The 19092-nt window shown below is 45.0% G+C and overlaps 1 protein-coding gene across 1 annotated transcript in view; it reads right to left on the bottom strand.

Moving 5' to 3' along the window:
* The window catches only part of LOC128640333 (tyrosine-protein phosphatase non-receptor type 6), a 411611-nt gene extending 392793 nt beyond the window's left edge, over positions 1–18818 (bottom strand). Inside the window, exons 1-4 of the mRNA XM_053692825.1 lie at positions 18642–18818; positions 17658–17812; positions 17504–17571; positions 5324–5475 (exon numbers count right to left, since the gene is read on the bottom strand). Coding sequence (XP_053548800.1) covers positions 5324–5475; positions 17504–17571; positions 17658–17812; positions 18642–18686 — 420 coding nt within the window. The 5' untranslated portion in view covers positions 18687–18818. The remainder of the gene's footprint in view (positions 1–5323; positions 5476–17503; positions 17572–17657; positions 17813–18641) is intronic.
* Between the last annotated feature and the right edge of the window lie 274 nt (positions 18819–19092).

Here is a 19092-nt window from a genome sequence, read left to right as displayed (position 1 = left end):
GGGTTACCTGTGCTCCTGTACTCACTAGGGTTACCTGTGCTCCTGTACTCACTAGGGTTACCTGTGCTCCTGCACTCACTAGGGTTACCTGTGCTCCTGCACTCACTAGGGTTACCTGTACTCACTAGGGTTACCTGTGCTCCTGCGCTCACTAGGGTTACCTGTGCTCCTGTGCTCACTAGGGTTACCTGTGCTCCTGTACTCACTAGGGTTACCTGTGCTCCTGCACTCACTAGGGTTACCTGTGCTCCTGCACTCACTAGGGTTACCTGTGCTCCTTCGCTCACTAGGGTTACCTGTGCTCCTGTGCTCACTAGGGTTACCTGTGCTCCTGTGCTTACTAGGGTTACCTGTGCTCCTGCGCTCACTAGGGTTACCTGTGCTCCTGTACTCATTAGGGTTTCCTGTGCTCACTAGGGTTACCTGTGCTCCTGCACTCACTAGGGTTACCTGTGCTCCTGCACTCACTAGGGTTACCTGTGCTCACTAGGGTTACCTGTGCTCCTGTACTCACTAGGGTTACCTGTGCTCCTGTGCTCACTAGGGTTACCTGTGCTCCTGTGCTCACTAGGGTTACCTGTGCTCCTGTGCTCACTAGGGTTACCTGTGCTCCTGTGCTCACTAGGCTTACCTGTGCTCCTGTGCTCACTAGGGTTACCTGTGCTCCTGTGCTCACTAGGGTTACCTGTGCTCCTGCGCTCACTAGGGTTACCTGTGCTCCTGCGCTCACTAGGGTTACCTGTGCTCCTGTACTCACTAGGGTTACCTGTGCTCCTGTGCTCACTAGGGTTACCTGTGCTCCTGTGCTCACTAGGGTTACCTGTGCTCACTAGGGTTACCTGTGCTCCTGTACTCACTAGGGTTACCTGTGCTCCTGTACTCACTAGGGTTACCTGTGCTCCTGAGCTCACTAGGGTTACCTGTGCTCCTGTACTCACTAGGGTTACCTGTGCTCCTGCGCTCACTAGGGTTACCTGTGCTCCTGCGCTCACTAGGGTTACCTGTGCTCCTGTACTCACTAGGGTTACCTGTGCTCCTGCGCTCACTAGGGATACCTGTGCTCCTGCACTCACTAGGGTTACCTGTGCTCCTGCGCTCACTAGGGTTACCTGTGCTCCTGTGCTCACTAGGGTTACCTGTGCTCCTGTGCTCACTAGGGTTACCAGTGCTCCTCTACTCACTAGGGTTACCTGTGCTCCTGTGCTCACTAGGGTTACCTGTGCTCCTGTGCTCACTAGGGTTACCTGTGCTCCTGCGCTCACTAGGGTTACCTGTGCTCCTGTGCTCACTAGGCTTACCTGTGCTCCTGTGCTCACTAGGGTTACCTGTGCTTCTGCGCTCACTAGGGTTACCTGTGCTCCTGTGCTCACTAGGGTTACCTGTGCTCACTAGGGTTACCTGTGCTCCTGTACTCACTAGGGTTACCTGTGCTTCTGTGCTCACTAGGGTTACCTGTGCTCCTGTGCTCACTAGGGTTACCTGTGCTCCTGTGCTCACTAGGGTTACCTGTGCTCCTGTGCTCACTAGGGTTACCTGTGCTCCTGCGCTCACTAGGGTTACCTGTGCTCCTGCGCTCACTAGGGTTACCTGTGCTCCTGCGCTCACTAGGGTTACCTGTGCTCCTACACTCACTAGGGTTACCTGTGCTCCTGTGCTCACTAGGGTTACCTGTGCTCCTGTACTCACTAGGGTTACCTGTGCTCCTGTACTCACTAGGGTTACCTGTGCTCCTGTGCTCACTAGGGTTACCTGTGCTCCTGTACTCACTAGGGTTACCTGTGCTCACTAGAGTTACCTCTGCTCCTGTACTCACTAGGGTTACCTGTGCTCCTGCGCTCACTAGGGTTACCTGTGCTCCTGTACTCACTAGGGTTACCTGTGCTCCTGCGCTCACTAGGGTTACCTGTGCTCCTGCACTCACTAGGGTTACCTGTGCTCCTGCACTCACTAGGGTTACCTGTGCTCCTGCACTCACTAGGGATACCTGTGCTCCTGCACTCACTAGGGTTACCTGTGCTCCTGTGCTCACTAGGGTTACCTGTGCTCCTGTGCTCACTAGGGTTACCTGTGCTCCTGTGCTCACTAGGGTTACCTGTGCTCCTGTGCGCACTAGGGTTACCTGTGCTCCTCTACTCACTAGGGTTACCTGTGCTCCTGTGCTCACTAGGGTTACCTGTGCTCCTGTGCTCACTAGGGTTACCTGTGCTCCTGCGCTCACTAGGGTTACCTGTGCTCCTGTGCTCACTAGGCTTACCTGTGCTCCTGTGCTCACTAGGGTTACCTGTGCTCCTGCGCTCACTAGGGTTACCTGTGCTCCTGTACTCACTAGGGTTACCTGTGCTCCTGTGCTCACTAGGGTTACCTGTGCTCACTAGGGTTACCTGTGCTCCTGTACTCACTAGGGTTACCTGTGCTTCTGTGCTCACTAGGGTTACCTGTGCTCCTGTGCTCACTAGGGTTACCTGTGCTCCTGTGCTCACTAGGGTTACCTGTGCTCCTGCGCTCACTAGGGTTACCTGTGCTCCTGCGCTCACTAGGGTTACCTGTGCTCCTGCGCTCACTAGGGTTACCTGTGCTCCTGCGCTCACTAGGGTTACCTGTGCTCCTGCGCTCACTAGGGTTACCTGTGCTCCTGCGCTCACTAGGGTTACCTGTGCTCCTGTGCTCACTAGGGTTACCTGTGCTCCTGTACTCACTAGGGTTACCTGTGCTCCTGTACTCACTAGGGTTACCTGTGCTCCTGTGCTCACTAGGGTTACCTGTGCTCCTGTACTCACTAGGGTTACCTGTGCTCACTAGAGTTACCTGTGCTCCTGCGCTCACTAGGGTTACCTGTGCTCCTGTACTCACTAGGGTTACCTGTGCTCCTGTGCTCACTAGGGTTACCTGTGCTCCTGCACTCACTAGGGTTACCTGTGCTCCTGCGCTCACTAGGGTTACCTGTGCTCCTGTACTCACTAGGGTTACCTGTGCTCCTGCGCTCACTAGGGTTACCTGTGCTCCTGTACTCACTAGGGTTACCTGTGCTCCTGTGCTCACTAGGGTTACCTGTGCTCCTGTGCTCACTAGGGTTACCTGTGCTCCTGTACTCACTAGGGTTACCTGTGCTCCTGTGCTCACTAGGGTTACCTGTGCTCCTGTACTCACTAGGGTTACCTGTGCTCCTGCACTCACTAGGGTTAACTGTGCTCCTGTGCTTACTAGGGTTACCTGTGCTCCTGTACTCACTAGGGTTACCAGTGCTCCTCTACTCACTAGGGTTACCTGTGCTCCTGTGCTCACTAGGGTTACCTGTGCTCCTGTACTCACTAGGGTTACCTGTGCTCCTGCACTCACTAGGGTTAACTGTGCTCCTGTGCTTACTAGGGTTACCTGTGCTCCTGTGCTCACTAGGGTTACCAGTGCTCCTCTACTCACTAGGGTTACCTGTGCTCCTGTGCTCACTAGGGTTACCTGTGCTCCTGTGCTCACTAGGGTTACCTGTGCTCCTGCGCTCACTAGGGTTACCTGTGCTCCTGTGCTCACTAGGCTTACCTGTGCTCCTGTGCTCACTAGGGTTACCTGTGCTTCTGCGCTCACTAGGGTTACCTGTGCTCCTGTGCTCACTAGGGTTACCTGTGCTCACTAGGGTTACCTGTGCTCCTGTACTCACTAGGGTTACCTGTGCTTCTGTGCTCACTAGGGTTACCTGTGCTCCTGTGCTCACTAGGGTTACCTGTGCTCCTGCGCTCACTAGGGTTACCTGTGCTCCTGCACTCACTAGGGTTACCTGTGCTCCTGCGCTCACTAGGGTTACCTGTGCTCCTGTACTCACTAGGGTTACCTGTGCTCCTGTGCTCACTAGGGTTACCTGTGCTCCTGTACTCACTAGGGTTACCTGTGCTTCTGTGCTCACTAGGGTTACCTGTGCTCCTGTGCTCACTAGGGTTACCTGTGCTCCTGTGCTCACTAGGGTTACCTGTGCTCCTGTGCTCACTAGGGTTACCTGTGCTCCTGCGCTCACTAGGGTTACCTGTGCTCCTGCGCTCACTAGGGTTACCTGTGCTCCTGCGCTCACTAGGGTTACCTGTGCTCCTGTGCTCACTAGGGTTACCTGTGCTCCTGTACTCACTAGGGTTACCTGTGCTCCTGTGCTCACTAGGGTTACCTGTGCTCCTGTGCTCACTAGGGTTACCTGTGCTCCTGTGCTCACTAGGGTTAACTGTGCTCCTGTGCTCACTAGGGTTAACTGTGCTCCTGCGCTCACTAGGGTTACCTGGGCTCCTGCGCTCACTAGGGTTACCTGTGCTCCTGCGCTCACTAGGGTTACCTGTGCTCCTGCGCTCACTAGGGTTACCTGTGCTCCTGCGCTCACTAGGGTTACCTGTGCTCCTGCGCTCACTAGGGTACCGGGTGCTCCTGCGCTCACTAGGGTACCGGGTGCTCCTGCGCTTACTAGGGTACCGGGTGCTCCTGCGCTCACTAGGGTACCGGATGTTCCTGCACTCACTAGGGTACCGGGTGCTCCTGCGCTCACTAAGGTACCGGATGCTCCTGCGCTCACTAGGGTATTGGGTGCTCCTGCGCTCACTAGGGTACCGTGTGCTCCTGCGCTCACTAGGGTACCGGGTGCTCCTGCGCTCACTAGGGTACCGGATGTTCCTGCGCTCACTAGGGTACCGGGTGCTCCTGCGCTCACTAGGTACGGGGTGCTCCTACATTTATTAGGGTATCGGGTGCTCCTGCGCTCACTAGGGTACCGGGTGCTCCTGCATTTACTAGGGTACCAGGTGCTCCTGCGCTCACTAGGGTACCGGGTGCTCCTGCGCTCACTAGGGTACCGGGTGCTCCTGCGCTCACTAGAATACGGGTGCTCCTGCACTCACTAGGGTACCGGGTGTTCCTGCGCTCACTACCGGATGTTCCTGCGCTCACTAGGGTACCGGGTGTTCCTGCGCTCACTAGGGTACAGGGTGCTCCTGTGCTCACTAGGTGCTCCTTTGCTCACTAGGGTATCAGGTGCTCCTGTGCTCACTAGGGTAATGGGTGCTCCTGACCTCACTAGGGTAACGGGTGCTCCTTCACTCACCGGGTGCTCCTGCGCTCACTAGGGTATCGGTTGCTCCTGCGTTCACTAGGGTATCCTGTGCTCCTGCGCTCACTAGGGTATCGGGTGCTCCTGTGCTCACTAGCTTATCAGTTGTACAAGCTCCTATGTTACACCTTAAGTAAATTAATCCCACATCTCCTATCTTCTAGTGACCCATCCTATGGGAACTCCTCTTGCCCCAAGCCCATCTACCCAGAGTCTGATATCTGTCACCCCCAGCCTCATGTCCCGTACCTCTCTCGCCTGTAACTTGTGTTTTTCTGAATCAATATACATTGCAATGGCTGCGTAAATGAACTTGTACTGGGCCTCAGTCTGCACCATGCCCGACCGTTGTGACCTCACCATCTGAATGGTCTTTTGTATGTCTATGTCACTGTCTAGACCTGTGGGCATAACACATACAGATCATGATGATGGCTGTGAATGAGCAACAAAACAAAACGGGTACATGATATGGGAGAATCTGTGATATGAGGAGAAGAAAGGAAACCTGATATGGGAGAATCTGTGATATGATAAGAAGAAAGGAAACCTGATATGGGAGAATCTGTGATATGAGGAGAAGAGAGAAAACCTAATATGGGAGAATCTGTGATATGAGGAGAAGAAAGGAAACCTGATATGGGAGAATCTGTGATATGAGAAGAAGAAAGGAAACATGATATGGGAGAATCTGTGATATGAGGAGAAGAAAGGAAACATGATATGGGAGAATCTGTGATATGAGAAGAAGAAAGGAAACATGATATGGGAGAATCTGTGATATGAGGAGAAGAAAGGAAACCTGATATGGGAGAATCTGTGATATGATAAGAAGAAAGGAAACCTGATATGGGAGAATCTGTGATATGAGGAGAAAAGAGAAAACCTAATATGGGAGAATCTGTGATATGAGGAGAAGAAAGGAAACCTGATATGGGAGAATCTGTGATATGAGAAGAAGAAAGGAAACCTGATATGGGAGAATCTGTGATATGAGGAGAAGAAAGGAAACATGATATGGGAGAATCTGTGATATGAGAAGAAGAAAGGAAACCTGATATGGGAGAATCTGTGATATGAGAAGAAGAAAGGAAACATGACATGGGAAAATCTGTGATATGAGAAGAAGAAAGGAAACATGATATGGGAGAATCTGTGATATGAGAAGAAGAAAGGAAACATGATATGGGAGAATCTGTGATATGAGAAGAAGAAAGGAAACATGGGAGAATCTGTGATAAGAGGAGAAGAAAGGAAACCTGATATGGGAGAATCTGTGATATGAGGAGAAGAAAGGAAACATGATATGGGAGAATCTGTGATATGAGGAGAAGAAAGGAAACCTGATATGTGAGAATCTGTGATATGAGGAGAAGAAAGGAAACCTGATATGGGAGAATCTGTGATATGAGGAGAAGAAAGAAGGAAACATGATATGGGAGAATCTGTGATATGAGAAGAAGAAAGGAAACATTATATGGGAGAATCTGTCATATGAGAAGAAAGGAAACCTGATATGGGAGAATCTGTGATATGAGGAGAAGAAAGGAAACCTGATATGGGAGAATCTTTGCTATGAAAAGAAAGGAAACCTGATATGGGAGAATCTGTGATATGAGAAGAATGAAGGAAACATGATATGGGAGAATCTGTGATATGAGAAGAAGAAAGGAAACCTGATATGGGAGAATCTGTGATATGAGGAGAAGAAAGGAAACCTGATATGGGAGAATCTGTGATATGAGAAGAAGAAAGGAAACCTGATATGGGTGAATCTGTGATATGAGAAGAAGAAAGGAAACCTGATATGGGAGAATCTGTTATAGGAGAAGAAAGGAAACCTGATATGGGAGAATCTGTGATATGAGAAGAAGAAGAAAGGAAACCTGATATGGGAGAATCTGTGATATGAGAAGAAGATAGGAAACATGATATGGGAGAATCTGTGATATGAGGAGAAGAAAGGAAACATGATATGGGAGAATCTGTGATATGAGAAGAAAGGAAACCTGATATGGGAGAATCTGTGATATGAGAAGAAGAAAGAAAACATGATATGGGAGAATCTGTGATATGAGAAGAAGAAAGGAAACCTGATATGGGAGAATCGATGATATGAGGAGAAGAAAGGAAACCTTCTATGGGAGAATCTGTGTTATGAGGAGAAGAAAGGAAACATGATATGGGAGAATCTGTGATATGAGAAGAAAGGAAACCTGATATGGGAGAATCTGTGATATGAGAAGAAGAAAGGAAACCTGTTATGGGAGAATCAGTGATATGAGAAGAAGAAAGGAAACCTGATATGGGAGAATCTGTGATATGAGAAGAAGAAAGGAAACCTGCAATCTGTGATATGAGGAGAAGAAAGGAAACATGATATGGGAGAATCTGTGATATGAGAAGAAAGGAAACCTGATATGGGAGAATCTGTGATATGAGAAGAAGAAAGGAAACATGATATGGGAGAATCTGTGATATGAGGAGAAGAAAGGAAACATGATATGGGAGAATCTGTGATATGAGAAGAAGAAAGGAAACATGATATGGGAGAATCTGTGATATGAGGAGAAGAAAGGAAACCTGATATGGGAGAATCTGTGATATGATAAGAAGAAAGGAAACCTGATATGGGAGAATCTGTGATATGAGGAGAAGAGAGAAAACCTAATATGGGAGAATCTGTGATATGAGGAGAAGAAAGGAAACCTGATATGGGAGAATCTGTGATATGAGAAGAAGAAAGGAAACCTGATATGGGAGAATCTGTGATATGAGGAGAAGAAAGGAAACATGATATGGGAGAATCTGTGATATGAGAAGAAGAAAGGAAACCTGATATGGGAGAATCTGTGATATGAGAAGAAGAAAGGAAACATGACATGGGAGAATCTGTGATATGAGAAGAAGAAAGGAAACATGATATGGGAGAATCTGTGATATGAGAAGAAGAAAGGAAACATGATATGGGAGAATCTGTGATATGAGAAGAAGAAAGGAAACATGGGAGAATCTGTGATAAGAGGAGAAGAAAGGAAACCTGATATGGGAGAATCTGTGATATGAGGAGAAGAAAGGAAACATGATATGGGAGAATCTGTGATATGAGGAGAAGAAAGGAAACCTGATATGTGAGAATCTGTGATATGAGGAGAAGAAAGGAAACCTGATATGGGAGAATCTGTGATATGAGGAGAAGAAAGAAGGAAACATGATATGGGAGAATCTGTGATATGAGAAGAAGAAAGGAAACATTATATGGGAGAATCTGTCATATGAGAAGAAAGGAAACCTGATATGGGAGAATCTGTGATATGAGGAGAAGAAAGGAAACCTGATATGGGAGAATCTTTGCTATGAAAAGAAAGGAAACCTGATATGGGAGAATCTGTGATATGAGAAGAATGAAGGAAACATGATATGGGAGAATCTGTGATATGAGAAGAAGAAAGGAAACCTGATATGGGAGAATCTGTGATATGAGGAGAAGAAAGGAAACCTGATATGGGAGAATCTGTGATATGAGAAGAAGAAAGGAAACCTGATATGGGTGAATCTGTGATATGAGAAGAAGAAAGGAAACCTGATATGGGAGAATCTGTTATAGGAGAAGAAAGGAAAGCTGATATGGGAGAATCTGTGATATGAGAAGAAGAAGAAAGGAAACCTGATATGGGAGAATCTGTGATATGAGAAGAAGATAGGAAACATGATATGGGAGAATCTGTGATATGAGGAGAAGAAAGGAAACATGATATGGGAGAATCTGTGATATGAGAAGAAAGGAAACCTGATATGGGAGAATCTGTGATATGAGAAGAAGAAAGAAAACATGATATGGGAGAATCTGTGATATGAGAAGAAGAAAGGAAACCTGATATGGGAGAATCGATGATATGAGGAGAAGAAAGGAAACCTTCTATGGGAGAATCTGTGTTATGAGGAGAAGAAAGGAAACATGATATGGGAGAATCTGTGATATGAGAAGAAAGGAAACCTGATATGGGAGAATCTGTGATATGAGAAGAAGAAAGGAAACCTGTTATGGGAGAATCAGTGATATGAGAAGAAGAAAGGAAACCTGATATGGGAGAATCTGTGATATGAGAAGAAGAAAGGAAACCTGCAATCTGTGATATGAGGAGAAGAAAGGAAACATGATATGGGAGAATCTGTGATATGAGAAGAAAGGAAACCTGATATGGGAGAATCTGTGATATGAGAAGAAGAAAGGAAACATGATATGGGATAATCTGTGATATGAGAAGAAAGGAAACATGATCTGGGGGAATCTGTGATATGAGAAGAAAGGAAAGATGATATGGGAGAATCTGTGATATGAGAGGAAAGGAAACATGATATGGGAAAATCTGTGATAGGAGGAGAAAGGAAACATGATATGGGAAAATCTGTGATATGAGGAGAAGAAAGGAAACATGATATGGGAGAATCTGTGATATGAGAGGAAAGGAAACATGATATGGGAGAATCTGTGATATGAGGAGAAGAAAGGAAACATGATATGGGAGAATCTGTGATATGAGAAGAAGAAAGGAAACATGATATGGGAGAATCTGTGATATGAGAAGAAAGGAAACATGATATGGGAGAATCTGTGATATGAGAAGAAAGGAAACCTGATATGGGAGAATCTGTGATATGAGGAGAAGAAAGGAAACCTGAAATGGGAGAATCTGTGATATGAGGAGAAGAAAGGAAACATGATATGGGAGAATCGGTGATATGAGGAGAAGAAAGGAAACCTGATATGGGAGAATCTGTGATATGAGAAGAAGAAAGGAAACATGATATGGGAGAACCTGTCATATGAGAAGAAAGGAAACCTGATTTGAGAGAATCTGTGATATGAGGAGAAGAAAGGAAACCTGATATGGGAGAATCTTTGCTATGAGAAGAAAGGAAACCTGATATGGGAGAATCTGTGATATGAGAAGAATGAAGGAAACATGATATGGGAAAATCTGTGATATGAGAAGAAGAAAGGAAACCTGATATGAGAGAATCTGTGATATGAGGAGAAGAAAGGAAACCTGATATGGGAGAATCTGTGATATGAGAAGAAAGGAAACCTGATATGGGTGAATCTGTGATATGAGAAGAAGAAAGGAAACCTGATATGGGAGAATCTGTGATAGGAGAAGAAAGGAAACCTGATATGGGAGAATCTGTGATATGAGAAGAAGAAAGGAAACCTGATATGGGAGAATCTGTGATATGAGAAGAAAGGAAACATGATATGGGAGAATCTGTGATATGAGAAGAAGATAGGAAACATGATATGGGACAATCTGTGATATGAGGAGAAGAAAGGAAACATGATATGGGAGAATCTGTGATATGAGAAGAAAGGAAACCTGATATGGGAGAATCTGTGATATGAGAAGAAGAAAGAAAACATGATATGGGAGAATCTGTGATATGAGAAGAAGAAAGGAAACCTGATATGGGAGAATCTGTGATATGAGGAGAAGAAAGGAAACCTGATATGGGAGAATCTGTGATATGAGGAGAAGAAAGGAAACATGATATGGGAGAATCTGTGATATGAGAAGAAAGGAAACGTGATATGGGAGAATCTGTGATATGAGAAGAAGAAAGGAAACCTGATATGGGAGAATCAGTGATATGAGAAGAAGAAAGGAAACCTGATATGGGAGAATCTGTGATATGAGAAGAAGAAAGGAAACCTGCAATATGTGATATGAGGAGAAGAAAGGAAACATGATATGGGAGAATCTGTGATATGAGAAGAAAGGAAACCAGATATGGGAGAATCTGTGATATGAGAAGAAGAAAGGAAACATGATATGGGATAATCTGTGATATGAGAAGAAAGGAAAGATGATATGGGAGAATCTGTGATATGAGAGGAAAGGAAACATGATATGGGAAAATCTGTGATAGGAGGAGAAAGGAAACATGATATGGGAAAATCTGTGATATTAGGAGAAGAAAGGAAACATGATATGGGAGAATCTGTGATATGAGAGGAAAGGAAACATGATATGGGAGAATCTGTGATATGAGGAGAAGAAAGGAAACCTGATATGGGAGAATCTGTGATATGAGAAGAAGAAAGGAAACATGATATGGGAGAATCTGTGATATGAGAAGAAAGGAAACATGATATGGGAGAATCTGTGATATGAGAAGAAAGGAAACCTGATATGGGAGAATCTGTGATATGAGGAGAAGAAAGGAAACCTGAAATGGGAGAATCTGTGATATGAGGAGAAGAAAGGAAACATGATATGGGAGAATCGGTGATATGAGGAGAAGAAAGGAAACCTGATATGGGAGAATCTGTGATATGAGGAGAAGAAAGGAAACATGATATGGGAGAATCTGTGATATGAGGAGAAGAAAGGAAACCTGATATGGGAGAATCTGTGATATGAGGAGAAGAAAGGAAACATGATATGGGAGAATCTGTGATATGAGGAGAAGAAAGGAAACCTGATATGGGAGAATCTGTGATATGAGAAGAAAGGCAACCTGATATTGGAGAATCTGTGATATGAGGAGAAGAAAGGAAACCTGATATGGGAGAATCTATGATATGAGGAGAAGAAAGAAGGAAACATGATATGGGAGAATCTGTGATATGAGAAGAAGAAAGGAAACATGATATGGGAGAATCTGTGATATGAGAAGAAAGGAAACCTGATATGGGAGAATCTGTGATATGAGGAGAAGAAAGGAAACATGATATGGGAGAATCTGTGATATGAGGAGAAGAAAGGAAATATGATATGGGAGAATCTGTGATATGAGAAGAAGAAAGGAAACATGATATGGGAGAATCTTTGATATGAGGAGAGGAAAGGAAACCTAGTATGGGAGAATCTGTGATATGAGAAGAAGAAAGGAAACATGATATGGGAGAATCTGTGATATGAGAAGAAAGGAAACCTGATATTGGAGAATCTGTGATATGAGAAGAAGAAAGGAAACCTGATATGGGAGAATCTGTGATATGAGGAGAAGAAAGCAAACCTGATAAGGGAGAATCTGTGATATGAGGAGAAGAAAGGAAACATGATATGGGAGAATCTGTGATATGAGGAGAAGAAAGGAAACATGATATGGGAGAATCTGTGATATGAAAAGAGAGGAAATCTGATATCGGAGAATCTGTGATATGAAAAGAAAAAAGGAAACCTGATATGGGAGAATCTGTGATATGAGGAGAAGAAAGGAAACATGATATGGGAGAATCTGTGATATGAGGAGAAGAAAGGAAACATGATATGGGAGAATCTGTGATATGAGAAGAAAGGAAACCTGATATGGGAGAATCTGTGATATGAGAAGAAAGGAAACATGATATGGGAGAATCTGTGATATGAGAAGAAAGGAAACATGATATGGGAGAATCTGTGATATGAGAAGAAGAAAGGAAACCTGATATGGGAGAATCTGTGATATGAGAAGAAGAAAGGAAACCTGATATGGGAGAATCTGTGATATGAGAAGAAAAAAAGGAAACATGATATGGGAGAATCTGTGATATGAGGAGAAGAAAGGAAACCTGATATGGGAGAATCTGTGATATGAGGAGAAGAAAGGAAACATGATATGGCAGAATCTGTGATATGAGGAGAAGAAAGGAAACCTGATATGGGAGAATCTGTGATATGAGAAGAAGAACGGAAACCTGATATGGGAGAATCTGTGAGATGAGAAGAAGAAAGGAAACATGATATGGGAGAATCTGTGATATGAGAAGGAAGGAAACATGATATGGGAGAATCTGTGATATGAGAAGAAAGGAAAGCTGATATGGGAGAATCTGTGATATGAGGAGAAGAAAGGAAACATGATATGGGAGAATCTGTGATATGAGCAGAAGAGAGGAAACCTGATATGGGAGAATCTGTGATATGAGAAGAAGAAAGGAAACCTGATATGGGAGAATCTGTGATATGAGGAGAAGAAAGGAAACCTGATATGGGAGAATCTGTGATATGAGAAGAAGAAAGGAAACCTGATATGGGAGAATCTGTGATATGAGGAGAAGAAAGGAAACCTGATATGGGAGAATCTGTGATATGAGAAGAAAGGAAACCTGATATGGGAGAATCTGTGATATGAGAAGAAGAACGGTAACATGATATGGGAGAATCTGTGATATGAGGAGAAGAAAGGAAACATGATATGGGAGAATCTGTGATATGAGAAGAAAGGAAACATGATATGGGAGAATCTGTGATATGAGAAGAAAGGAAACATGATATGGGAGAATCTGTGATATGAGAAAAAGAAAGGAAACCTGATATGGGAGAATCTGTGATATGAGAAGAAGAAAGGAAACATGATGTGGGAGAATCTGTGATATGAGAAGAAGAAAGGAAACCTGATATGGGAGAATCTGTGATATGAGAAGAAGAAAGGAAACCTGATATGGGAGAATCTGTGATATGAGAAGAAGAAAGGAAACCTGATATGGGAGAATCTGTGATATGAGAAGAAGAAAGGAAACATGATATGGGAGAATCTGTGATATGAAGAGAAGAAAGGAAACATGATATGGGAGAATCTGTGATATGAGAAGAAGAAAGGAAACCTGATATGGGAGAATCTGTGATATGAGAAGAAGAAAGGAAACCTGATATGGGAGAATCTGTGATATGAGAAGAAGAAAGGAAACCTGATATGGGAGAATCTGTGATATGAGAAGAAGAAAGGAAACCTGATATGGGAGAATCTGTGATATGAGAAGAAGAAAGGAAACCTGATATGGGAGAATCTGTGATATGAGGACAAGAAAGGAAACCTGATATGGGAGAATCTGTGAAATGAGAAGAAGAAAGGAAAGATGATATGGGAGAATATGTGATATGAGGAGAAGAAAGGAAACATGATATGGGAGAATATGTGATATGAGGAGAAGAAAGGAAACATGATATGGGAGAATCTGTGATATGAGAAGAAGAAAGCAAACATGATATGGGAGAATCTGTGATATGAGGAGAAGAAAGGAAACCTGATATGGGAGAATCTGTGATATGAGGAGAAGAAAGGAAACCTGATATGGGAGAATCTGTGATATGAGAAGAAAGGAAACCTTATATGGGAGAATCTGTGATATGAGAAGAAGAAAGGAAACCTGATATGGGAGAATCTGTGATATGAGGAGAAGAAAGGAAACATGATATGGGAGAATCTGTGATATGAGGAGAAGAAAGGAAACATGATATGGGAGAATCTGTGATATGAGAAGGAAGTAAACATGATATGGGAGAATCTGTGATATGAGGAAAAGAAAGGAAACCTGATATGGGAGAATCTGTGATATGAGAAGAAAGGAAACCTGATATGGGAGAATCTGTGATATGAGGAGAAGAAAGGAAACATGATATGGGAGAATATGTGATATGAGGAGAAGAAAGGAAACATGATATGGGAGAATATGTGATATGAGGAGAAGAAAGGAAACATGATATGGGAGAATCTGTGATATGAGAAGAAGAAAGGAAACATGATATGGGAGAATCTGTGATATGAGGAGAAGAAAGTAAACCTGATATGGGAGAATCTGTGATATGAGGAGAAGAAAGGAAACCTGATATGGGAGAATCTGTGATATGAGAAAAAGAAAGGAAACCTGATATGGGAGAATCTGTGATATGAGAAGAAAGGAAACCTGATATGTGAGAATCTGTGACATGAGAAGAAGAAAGGAAACATGATATGGCAGAATCTGTGATATGAGGAGAAGAAAGGAAACATGATATGGGAGAATCTGTGATATGAGAAGAAAGGAAACCTGATATGGGAGAATCTGTGATATGAGGAGAAGAAAGAAAACCTGATATGAGAGAATCTGTGATATGAGAAGGAAGGAAACATAATATGGGAGAATCTGTGATATGAGGAGAAGAAAGGAAACCTGATATGGGAGAATCTGTGATATGAGAAGAAAGGAAACCTGATATGGGAGAATCTGTGATATGAGAAGAAGAAAGGAAACCTGATATGGGAGAATCTGTGATATGAGGAGAAGAAAGAAAACCTGATATGGGATTATCTGTGATATGAGAAGAAGAAGAAAGGAACCCTGATATGGGAGAATCTGTGATATGAGAAGAAAGGAAATCTGATATGGGAGAATCTGTGAAATGAGAAGAAGAAAGGAAACCTGATATGGGAGAATCTGTGATATGAGGAGAAGAAAGGAAACCTGATATGGGAGAATCTGTGATATGAGAAGAAGAAAGTAAACCTGATATGGGAGAATCTGTGATATGAGGAGAAGAAAGGAAACATGATATGGGAGAATCTGTGATATGAGGAGAAGAAAGGAAACATGATATGGGAGAATCTGTGATATGAGAAGGAAGGAAACATGATATGGGAGAATCTGTGATATGAGAAGAAGAAAGGAAACCTGATATGGGAGAATCTGTGATATGAGAAGAAGAAAGGAACCCTGATATTCGAGAATCTGTGATATGAGAAGAAGAAAGGAAACATGATATGGGAGAATCTGTGATATGAGAAGAAGAAAGGAAACCTGATATGGGAGAATCTGTGATATGAGGACAAGAAAGGAAACCTGATATGGGAGAATCTGTGATATGAGAAGAAGAAAGGAAAGAGAATATGGGAGAATATGTGATATGAGGAGAAGAAAGGAAACATGATATGGGAGAATCTGTGATATGAGAAGAAGAAAGGAAACCTGATATGGGAGAATCTGTGATATGAGAAGAAGAAAGGAAACCTGATATGGGAGAATCTGTGATATGAGGAGAAGAAAGGAAACCTGATATGGGAGAATCTGTGATATGAGAAGAAGAAAGGAAACCTGATATGGGAGAATCTGTGAGATGAGAAGAAGAAAGGAAACATGATATGGGAGAATCTGTGATATGAGAAGGAAGGAAACATGATATGGGAGAATCTGTGATATGAGAAGAAGAAAGGAAACATGATATGGGAGAATCTGTGATATGAGGAGAAGAAAGGAAACCTGATATGGGAGAATCTGTGATATGAGGAGAAGAAAGGAAACCTGATATGGGAGAATCTGTGATATGAGGAGAAGGGGTACACGATATGGGAGCGTGGTTTATAGGAGGTAGAAACATGAAATTGGGGTAATGAAAAGTGTAAGGGGGAGGGATAATGAGAGGAGATGTAAGTTGGGGTAGTGAGAGGAGGTGAAAGTGTGGGGGGTAATAAGAGGAGATGTAAGTGAGGGGTATTGAGAGGAGGTGTAAGTGGGGGGTAACGAGAGGAGATGTAAGTGGGGAATAATGAGGAAGTGTAAGTGGGGGGGTAGTGAGAGGTGTAAGGGGGTGTAAGTTTGGGGGTAATGAGAAGTTATAAGTGGGAGGGGTAGTGAGAGGAGGTGTAAGGGGATGTAAGTGGGGGGTAATGAGAGGAATTGTAAGTTGGGGGGTAATGAGAGGAGGTGTAAGTGGGGGGGTAGTGAGAGGAGGTGTAAGTTGTGGGGGTAGTGAGTGGAGGTGTAAGTTGGGGGGTAATGAGAGGAGGTGTAAGTGGGGGTAATGAGAGGAGGTGTAAGTGGGGGTAATGAGAGGAGGTGTAAGTTGGGGGGGTAATGAGAGGAGGTGTAAGTTGGGGGGTAATGAGAGGAGGTGTAAGTTGGGGGTAATGAGAGGAGGTGAAAGTGGCAGGGTAATGAAGAGGTGTAATTGGGGGTAGTGAGAGGAGGTTTAAGGGGGGTAATGAGGGAAGGTGTAAGGGGGGTAATGAGGGGAGGTGTAAAGGGGGTAGTGAGAGGAGGTGTAAGGGGGGTAATGAGGGGAGATGTAAGGGGGGTAATGAGGGTAGTGAGAGGAGGTGTAGGGAGGGTAGTGAGAGGAGGTGTAAGGGGGTAATGAGGGGAGGTGTAAGGGGGGTAGTGAGAGGAGGTTTAAGGGGGTAATGAGGGGAGGTGTAAGGGGGGTAGTGAGAGGCGGTATAAGGGGAGGTAGTGAGAGGAGGTGCAAGGAGGTAGTGAGAGGAGGTGTAAGGGGGGGTAATCAGAGGAGGTGTAAGGGGGTAATGAGGGTAGTGAGAAGAAGTGTAGGGAGGGTTGTGAGAGAAGGTTTAAGGGGGTAATGAGGGGAGGTGTAAGGGGGTAGTGAGAGGAGGTATACGGGGGGTAGTGAGAGGAGGTATAAGGGGGGTAGTGAGAGGAGGGGTAAGGGGGGTAGTGAGAGGAGGTGCAAGGAGGTAGGGAGAGGAGATGTAAGGGGTAGTGAGAGGAGGTGCATGGAGGTAGGGAGAGGAGATGTAGGGGGGGTAGTGAGAGGAGGTGCAAGGAGGTAGTGAGAGGAGGTGTAAGGGGGGTAGTGAAAGGAGGTATAGGGAAGTAGTGAGAGGAGGGGTAAGGGGAGGAAGTGAGAGGAGGGGTAAGGGGGGGTAGTGAGGGGAGGTGTAAGGGATTAACTTTACCTTTCATTTGAATCATATCCACTAACATGTCAATGGCAATAATGGTTCCAGTACGACCGATCCCTGCACTGTAATGTGATGAGGTCAGAGGTTAGGGTGGCTCTGGGAAGGGCAGGGGTATCATAGGTGGGATCAAGGTTTATTATGGGGTTACCTGCAGTGCACAACAATAGGTCCAGCCCCCGGGATACTCTCCTGCTCACGGTTCACCTCTCCCAGGAAACTGAGCACATCCCCAGGGTCAGACGGGACACCATGATCCGGCCACTTCAGGTACTGGTAGTGCATGATGTCACGGGAGTTATCAGGCTGGGAGACACAAGGACAGACAAACAGAAGACTGAGCAACAGACACTCTGACAGAGATAGACAGCCTGAGACCCCCTGACTGAGAGGCAGTCTGAGACCACGTGACTGAGGGAGACAGCCTGAAACCCCTGTTTGAGAGAGACAGCCTGAGACCCCCTGACTGAGAGAGACAGCCTTAGACCCCTGACTAAGAGAGACAGCCTTAGACCCCTGACTGAGAGGGACAGCCTAAAACTCCCTGACTGAGAGAGAAAGCCTAAGACAACTGGAGACCCCTGAGTAAGCCTGAGACTCCCTGACTGAGAGAGACAGCCTGAGACTCCCTGACTGAGAGAGACAGCCTGAGACTCCCTGACTGAGAGAGACAGCCTAAGACAGCCTGAGACCCCCTTGCTGAGAGAGACAGCCTGAAACCCCCTGACTGAGAGAGACAGCCTGAGACCCCCTGACAGAGAGACAACCTAAAACTCCCTGACTGAGAGACAGCCTAAGACCCCCTAGCTGAGAGACAGACGGAGACCCCCTGACAGAGAAACAGCCAGAGACCCTGTAACGGAGAGAGACAGCCTAAAAAACCCTGACTGAGAGAGACAGCCTGAAACCCCCTGACTGAGAGAGACAGCCAGAGACCCTGTAACTTAGATAGACAGCCTGAAACCCCCTGACAGAGAGACAGCCAGAGACCCTGTAACTGAGACAGACAGCCTGAGACCCCCTGACTGAGAGAGACAACCTGAAAACCCCTGACTGAGAGAGACAGCCTGAAAACCCCTGACTGAGAGAGACAGCCAGAGACTCCCTGACAAGTGAGCCTAGTGCTTATACTTACGTCTTGCAGCATCGATATGCGCAGTTTTCGTGTTTTATACACCATGGCTTCATGCTCACTTATAACCTCCACCCAAAAGCGACCAAACTGTTTACCGTCAAGCCCCTCTTCTGGCCAGTATGGGACACATTTAGTCTGAGAAGGAAGAGAGCTGGGTGTGTTTGAGTGCCATAGATAAATCTGCTCCCTCACACCCTACCTCTTATACTTTATATCATATCCCCCTTATAAATATAAATTCCTTCCTGTCCATCAGTGAGCACTAAGGTGTTAGAGAATAGTCTGAGCCAATGGGAGTGACAGAGCTGGCAGAGTTAGGGGACAAGTGAGTATATGAAAAATAAACTGACTGAGATACACCCTGTGTTTTCATTCTTGTTCAATCTGTCCCTAGGGAAAAGTTGTGCACAAACATAAATATCCTGTTAATGTCAATATATGTCCCTTTAAC

The sequence above is a fragment of the Bombina bombina genome, chromosome 9 (genome assembly GCF_027579735.1).
Source record: "Bombina bombina isolate aBomBom1 chromosome 9, aBomBom1.pri, whole genome shotgun sequence".
NCBI classification, from domain to species: domain Eukaryota; kingdom Metazoa; phylum Chordata; class Amphibia; order Anura; family Bombinatoridae; genus Bombina; species Bombina bombina.
The sequence above is the reverse complement of the archived record's forward strand: the minus strand, read 5'-3'. Positions and strand labels throughout refer to the sequence as shown.